The sequence below is a fragment of the Tupaia chinensis genome, unplaced genomic scaffold (genome assembly GCF_000334495.1).
Source record: "Tupaia chinensis unplaced genomic scaffold, TupChi_1.0 Scaffold000041_1, whole genome shotgun sequence".
Taxonomy (NCBI): domain Eukaryota; kingdom Metazoa; phylum Chordata; class Mammalia; order Scandentia; family Tupaiidae; genus Tupaia; species Tupaia belangeri.
In genome coordinates, this window is record NW_006159496.1 from 1,189,022 (window position 1) to 1,196,595 (window position 7,574).

At 39.8% G+C, this 7,574-nt stretch overlaps 1 protein-coding gene across 2 annotated transcripts in view; it reads right to left on the reverse strand.

Moving 5' to 3' along the window:
• Positions 1-7,574, reverse strand: part of LOC102484104 (E3 SUMO-protein ligase RanBP2) — a 67,097-nt gene that overhangs the window by 25,827 nt on the left and 33,696 nt on the right. For both annotated transcript variants that reach the window (XM_014588995.2, XM_014588993.2), the window contains exons 19-20: positions 5,042-5,136; positions 25-4,141 (exon numbers count right to left, since the gene is read on the reverse strand). In XM_014588995.2, coding sequence (XP_014444481.2) covers positions 25-4,141; positions 5,042-5,136 — 4,212 coding nt within the window. The remainder of the gene's footprint in view (positions 1-24; positions 4,142-5,041; positions 5,137-7,574) is intronic.

Below are 7,574 nucleotides of genomic sequence, written 5' to 3' on the forward strand. Positions count from 1 at the left end.
AATCGCAAGCAGTCCAACCCCCCCCTCTTTCCGTCCCCTTCATATTTTGCAAAGTCATGTCTGGAGTTATTCTGTGATTGGCACAAAGTTTTAATACCTGGTCCCTTCTCATAACTATGCGAACTTGCTTATTATCATAATTCTGTAAAATCTTTATATTGCCAATACCCCTTTCCTTCCACTGACCAACATCTTTATCATACCTATAGAGTTTTGCTCTGTAACTAAAAACAACCTGTTCATTTTCCTCACCACTGGAAACATGAACTAGATCAGGTAAAGGTACAACAGGTTCAAAGTACTGTCCATCTCTCTCTTCTTCTTGAGTAACATCAGATTCTTCATCAGTGCCAGCTGAAGTCCCACTCTGATTCAACTTGGTAGGAGACTTAGATGGACTCAAAGCAGACTTGAAACTAAAGTTAAATCCTGTTGTTGACTCACCAAAGCGGAAGAGATTTTTCCTCACAGGGCTGCTTGCCAGTGGAGACGCGTGTACTGAGCTACTACTCACACTATCATCTAAAGCATCCTCCCTTAAGTCATAGTTATCCCACTCCAATGCCGGCCCAGTGTTCTCAGGACTTGGCTTGACTGTTGTCTCCGAAGTGCTGACGGCACCTGAGCCTGAACTCTTACTCTCGTCATCGTCAGTGACTTTTGTTTGATCGTTAGTCAGAACTGTTTTGAAATCTTTTAGTCCACTCTTCATTTCTTCAGCTCTCTGTATTAACTTGGCAGCTCTGCCAGTATCTACAAGTTTATGTGGAGTCTGAAGTGGAATATCTAATAGAAGTCGCTGGCATTCTTCAAATTTCTGCTTAAATTCTTCAGCCAGCTCTGGGGTTTTAAATTTTGCTGCCAGTTGCTCTAGTTTGGCATCGCCATCAGAAAAATCACTAGCTAGCCACATCCAGGCTCGGTCGGACCCAGAGAGAGGCTTCAAGTTCATGGTGGTTGTTATCCAGTGGTTAGCGCATACCTTCAGCACTTGTTCCCTTCGCATCAGCATTCTCAGTTTGCCGTTAACTTCATTTTTGAGAATTTTTAAGTTCCCCAAACCTCTTTCTTTCCACTGACTTACCTCAGCATCAAATCTAAATAATTTTACCCGCTGCGAGTAGAGAACCTTTTCATCTTCTTCTCCTGTTACAAGTTCCACCTTTTCAGGCATCTGAACTACTGGTTCAAAATAGATATCATCACTATCCTCAGTCTTATAGGCGTCATCATCTTTGTCAAGATCAGCAGAAGTACTGGTTTTATCAGCCATTTTACCACTTTGTGATGAGAATAATTTTTCTCCAGCACCTGAAAATCCTTTGAAATTTGGGTCTTTTTTGCCAAATTGGAACCCTTCTCCAGAAGTTGATTTTGCAAGGTCTGCAAAGGTAAAAGTACTGCTTGTTTGACCAAATATCACAGCACCACCATTCTTCTGGCTACTAACACCCTGAGCCTGGGAAACAATGTCACTGTCGAAGTGCTTTTCACTCTTTTCTTGAGGTTCCTGAATGCCAAATTTAAATCCATCAGCAGACACAGGGGTGGAAAAACTAAATCCCTCTTTTGTCGACTTAGATTCTGTATTAGAAGAACCCTGAAACGTAAATGAAGATGCATTCTCTTGATCTGCATGCCCAAATTTAAATCCTTGCTCTGTATTGCCCAATTTAAACCCTTTGTCTGCAAAGTTACTTTTGAATCCTGTCCCCAGCTGACTTCCAGAAGCATCACTCAGCTTTGTTTTTAAGCCCAGTGAGAAAGCTGAAGGAGCTTCTGCATTAGGTTTAAGGGCACTGCAAGACCCACATCTTAAGGAAGAGCTCTCATTCTGCACAGAGCAAACACTACAGTCCCACTGTGCTTCCTTTTTGGCGAACATTCCTTCCAACCCACTGTTTGAAGACTTGTTTGTCTCTGAAGAGGCAGGTGCAGGAACAGAAGCAGGCTGATTCAGTTTACTTGGAGTCTTACAAGCAACACATTCGGTAGCACTTGCTTCATTTCTGACCAAGCATGTGCCACAATCCCACTGTCCTTCCTTCTTGGTGAACATACCCTCAAATCCGCTCTTTGGAGCCTTGCTTGTCTCTGAAGAGACAGGTGCAGGAATAGCAGAAGTAGGCTGATTTTCTTTACTTGGGTTCTGACAAGCAATACATTTGGTAGCATTTGCTTCATTTCTCACCAAGCATGTACTACAATCCCACTGTCCTTCCTTCTTAAGGAACATTCCTTCAAATCCACTTTTTGGAGCCTTGCTTGTCTCTGAAGTACCAAACTTAAAAGAGGCAGGAGCTGGAACAGCAGAACTAGATGAACTTGGTTTAGTCGGATTCTGACAAGCAACACATTTTGTAGAGGCTCCTTCATTTCGAACTGAGCATGCACTACAATCCCGCTGTCCTTCCTTTGTCGAAAAAACAGATCTGAAATCACTATTCACAGACTTAGAAAGATCTCCTTGGCCGAATTTAAAGGAAGACTGATGAACCAAGGAAGAGCCACTTTTGTTGGCAGACTTTGCACTCTGGCATGCAGTGCAGCTAGACACAGTAGGTTCATTTTTCATTAAACAAGTACTGCAATCCCAATGGCCTTCTTTCTTTGGAGTCATCAACATGAATCTATCTTGAGTGTTTTCTGGGCCAGGTTTAGGGGCAGAAACAGTTTCAACTAATGGTGGGCCAAGGAAGTCGTTAGTGTTTGGGTTTAGATTGTGGCATGATACACATTTCTTAACACCTGCAGCATTCTTTAATGAGCAACTGTTACAATGCCAAGACCCTTCTTTCTTTGCAACTTGAAATTCAAAATTCATGTTTCCAGCATCAGATTTGGAAATATCCTTATTATCATGACTTGTGGATTCGTTTACAATTTTAACAGTCTGATTTGATGCTGTGGTTACATTTGTTCCTGAGGCTTTTACAATGCTCTGGGCCTCTTCAAACTTGCACTTAAAAAGTGCTGCTTCTTCAAGAGTTTTGAATCTAATAGCAAGTTGTTCCGGTTTTGGTAATTCATCTGCATAATCAAGGGCATGCCATACAAAAGATCTGTCTGATCCAGCATTTGGTGTCAGTTTCATATCTGGACTGATGTAATGATTTGCACAGATTTTTAACACTTGCTCTCGTCTCATCAGAAGGCGAATCTTGCCAGATGTTTTATGTCTTAGTATTTTTACATTCCCAATTCCACGTTCCTTCCATTCTTTGGATTCCCCATCAAAACGGTACAATTTTGCACGATTGCAAAAGAATTCTTCTTCATCTTCCTCACCCGTTTTAACCTCAATCTTATCAGGAAGTGGTACCACAGGCTCAAAGTGAGGGCCATCATCATCCTCATCCCCATGGGCACTTCCTCCATCTGTCTCATGACTCTTGTTGGCCACCTCTGGAGATGGTGTTGCAAATACTGACTTCCCTGGACCATGGAAAGTAAACATATCATCATTTCGACGAAAACCAGAATTCTTTTGATTTGGCCCCAGGCTTTCTGTAAATGAAATTCCAGACACATTTTTGCTTCCAAAATTAAATGTATTTCGAGGACCCATGGTCTGACTAGGAATTGGTTTTGGTCCACTGTAACCATCTCCTTGCAAAGGCTTGTCTGAAGTCAGGAGACCTAAAAGGCTTTCACTATTACTGTAAGCTGTAGAAGGGGGCTGTGTCACAACTTGCGGTGAGGAAAATGTGAAATCACCATCATTTGATTTAAAATTTGAGTTAAATTTAAAAGGGGTTGGCTGTGTTGTATGTGCTGGTGTTGTCAAAGATGGCCTTATTCCTTCACCCGGCATAGGCTGGACAAAATTAGTTTTCCCAAATTCTATAACTTTAGTTTCTGCAGATCTTGAGGCATGAGCTGCAACAGGAGGTTTTGTGAAATATCCTGGTTCTGGCAAAGGTGGATTTGTGCTTGTCTGCTGAACATTGTAATTAAAGTAATCATCACCCCTGGGTGACAGAATTCCCGTTGCAGGAGACTCAAAACGCAACGCAGGAGGAGCATACATCTCCTGAGAGAACATGCAAGATGAGCTTTGCACTGGTGGTGTGTGCATCTGTTGTGGATAGGCATACATATGTTGCTGGGGTGGAAGCCTATTCATGCCATAAACTGGACCCTAAAAGAAAAAAAGTTAAAATATTTTGTAGATTATCTATGAAACTATAGATAACAAGTTATATACTAATTCTCACAAACTTCAAACATGAGTATTATTAGGTGGAGAAGATACCATTAGGGCATAAAGCACATGACTAACAGAGAGCGTCATTATTACAAAGATAATGACATCTAATAAAAATTCACTAATGACAGCTTAAAAATATACTTCTATAATAAATCCAGAGAGTGAGTATCTTCTCCATTCCTAAACAATTTATCAAATGAGGTTAACGGTAATAACAATAATAATGGCGACGATGATGAAGAAGAAGACTAACACTTATTAAGTATTTATTGATGTGCTAGCTGGGCACTGTTCTAGGCATTTTACATATATTACCTCATTCTAATATCCTCAAAAACTCTATGAATTAAGGTATTATTATTTTCACTTTACATATGATACAACTAATTTCTAGCGAAATCTGCCCAAAGCACAATAAGCTAAGGACAAGGGTCTACACACCCCAACCCTCTGGCCTCACAACCTTCATGTTTAACTACTGTTTTAATATTGGGTCTTAATAGTAATATAGCCACATCAGGCCTAGTAGTACTTACCATAGAGTGGTTCGACAAAGGCACTCTAGTCCTATTTCTGTCAAAATAGAATGGGGACTGACCCAATGCCAGCACCACTCACAATTTTTAAAAATATTCTAAATATTCATACTTATGGTAACAAAAAGAATTAGATAATTAAGAAGTACAACTTCTGTATCTAGAAAGAAATTTAAAACATGTCTTAAGGGACATGTAAGTTTTAATACTGAACTACTCCCCTAAATCTCTTTGAAGGAAGCCTGAACAATTAGAAAGGAGATACTTATAAAGGTATAAATTATTCCTTTGTTACCTTTGTGGGAGTAACATTAGCTGCTGGTCTGAGAAGATACTGGGAATTATATGCTGGTGACTGACTATAATATACTGTAGGGCCAGTAGTTGCAACTAAAAAAAAAAATAAAAACAAAAGGAAAAAAAAGGAAAACACTGTTAAAGTCTATACTACAGTTAAGACTACCTAGGCAAGAGCTATCACACAAAAGCAATAAAAATTAAAGAAAGAATTAACTGCATAAATTTTTAAATTTCTGTACATCATAATATACCATAAGGAGATTATCAAATGATAAACTAGAAAAACCTGTGAAACATGACACAAGGAATAAGAGAATAGTGTGATCAACAAGAACAAGCATCTAAGAAGCATCCTGAAAGGAACCAAGAGGCAAGCACGGGGTCCACTTTCTAAGAGACGCCAGTACGATGTGATGGCACGTCTTGCCCAACATCAGAAACACCGGGCACACACTAGTCTCCAGGAACGACTTTAGGAACCAAACCTACCTGGTGGATTTAAAGGCCATGCTTTCAAAGTGAGCCTTTAAAAGTCTGCAGAGTAACCAGACTACATTTTATATACTCAAGCTATGACTCAAAATGTTCAGGTCAAAAACTGGATCTGACGAGTTCATCAAAAGTATCTCATAATTAATATAAAATTCCTTGGCTTAAAAAAAAAAAAAAAAGGCACATCAACACTCATTCTGATGTGCACACTGTCTATCTGCTTTGCATGACTTTCACCAGGCAACTAAGAACCAGAAGGCAATCGTGTTTATGGCAAACTACCCATAGTCATTTGCTTTCAAAAAGAAATGGAAATTGATCAAAGAGGTGTCAAACTACTGATTCTGGTAAGCACTGGAGAAGACCTAGTAAAGGCTAGCCAGAATCCCAGGTATGAATTTAAAAACCTAATGAAACTGCCTTGGTGAAGATGACTATTTTGGAAATACCCTACAGAGGAAATGCACAGAACATAAAACAAGCAGACAGACATAAGCCAAGAATCTTAAAGTCTCAAGTTTGACAGGGACTTCATCAGGGACTACTGTGCCTTAATAGTAAAAAAAAATTTAAGAAGATCTTATAAACCTACTAAAAATAATCAAGGAGAAAAAAGTGTCACACGAATAAACAAATCAGAAAAGAAATATAAAAGACTACACTGTAAAGTATGCCTAGTATATGAAAACTTTAAAAATACACCATTTCTGCTTTTACAAATTGGCAAAGATTTTTATAAACTGGTAATAGTCAACATAAGCAAGAATACACAGATGGTACTATCAGAGACTAGTGAAAGAACACAAAATGAAATTTTATATTACCCTGCAGAAAGTGGCTGCAGTATTATTTATAATAGCACAAACTAGAAACACTATTAACAGCACTTCTGCAATGACAGGATGTCTTATATACATTAATAGTATTTTCAAAGAATATTTCATTAAAAATTGATTGGCACTTAAAGTAACATTTAAAAAATCGGCTAACTCATCTACACACAAGATAGCTACACAGTTATAATCTCATAAGAAATAGTTTATGTGGGACCAGCAGATGGCATAATACATACGTCACTGGACTCCCACATAGTCAAGTATGGTTCGAGTCCTGGACCTGGGGGCGTAACACTCATGCCAGGTGTGTATGCATGTATGCCCAAAATCCCGAGAGAAGAATGAAGGAGAAAGGATTCCTGCATGGCCATCACTTCTGGGGAAGGGATGATTTCTCGCTTTCTCTCTCTCTGGCAAGCTCATGCACCCTACACCAAAATCTCTAATTAAAAAAAAAAAAAGAAAGAAAAAGAAAAGTATACAAAGAGAAAGAACCAGAAGGAAATGCTCCAAAATATTAACAGAACTCTTATGTGGCAGGAGAGTTGTTAAGTTTTCAGTTTTCTTTACATTGTTCACCGTTCAATATTTCTATTTCCTACAAGCTTATTAGTCTTGTTTCTTAATCTTATTTTAAAAAGAGAAGGACTGTCTTAGAACATTTTTACTTTCATTAAGAAAGTCCATAAAGGGAACCAGCAGTTAGCGTAATGGCTATGTCGCTGGACTCCCACGTAGTCGACCGCGGTTCGTGTCCTGGACCCGGTGGCTTAAAACTCACACCGGGCGCGTGTGCGTGCGTGCCCAAGATCCCGAGAGGAGAATGGAGGAGAAGGGATTGCGGCGTGACCATCTCCCCTGGGGGGTGATTTCTCGCTTTCTGTCTCTATGTATCTCTATCTGTCTGGCGAGCGCACGCGCCCTACAGTGAAAATCTCTCCAAAAAAAAAATAAAAAAGTCCATAAACACAGGAATAAGAATTAAGAGACCAGGCCCAGCAGGTGGCATGGTGGTTAAGGCATTTGACTCCCACATGGCCAACCATGGTTCAAGTCCTGAACCCAGCAGCTTGAAAATCACACTAGGCATGGGTACATGTGTGCCCAAAATCCCAAGAGGAGAATGGAGAAGGGACTGTGGTGTAGCCATAGCCTCTGGGGGTGATTTCTCACTTTCTCTCTGTCTCTCTGTCTGTCTCC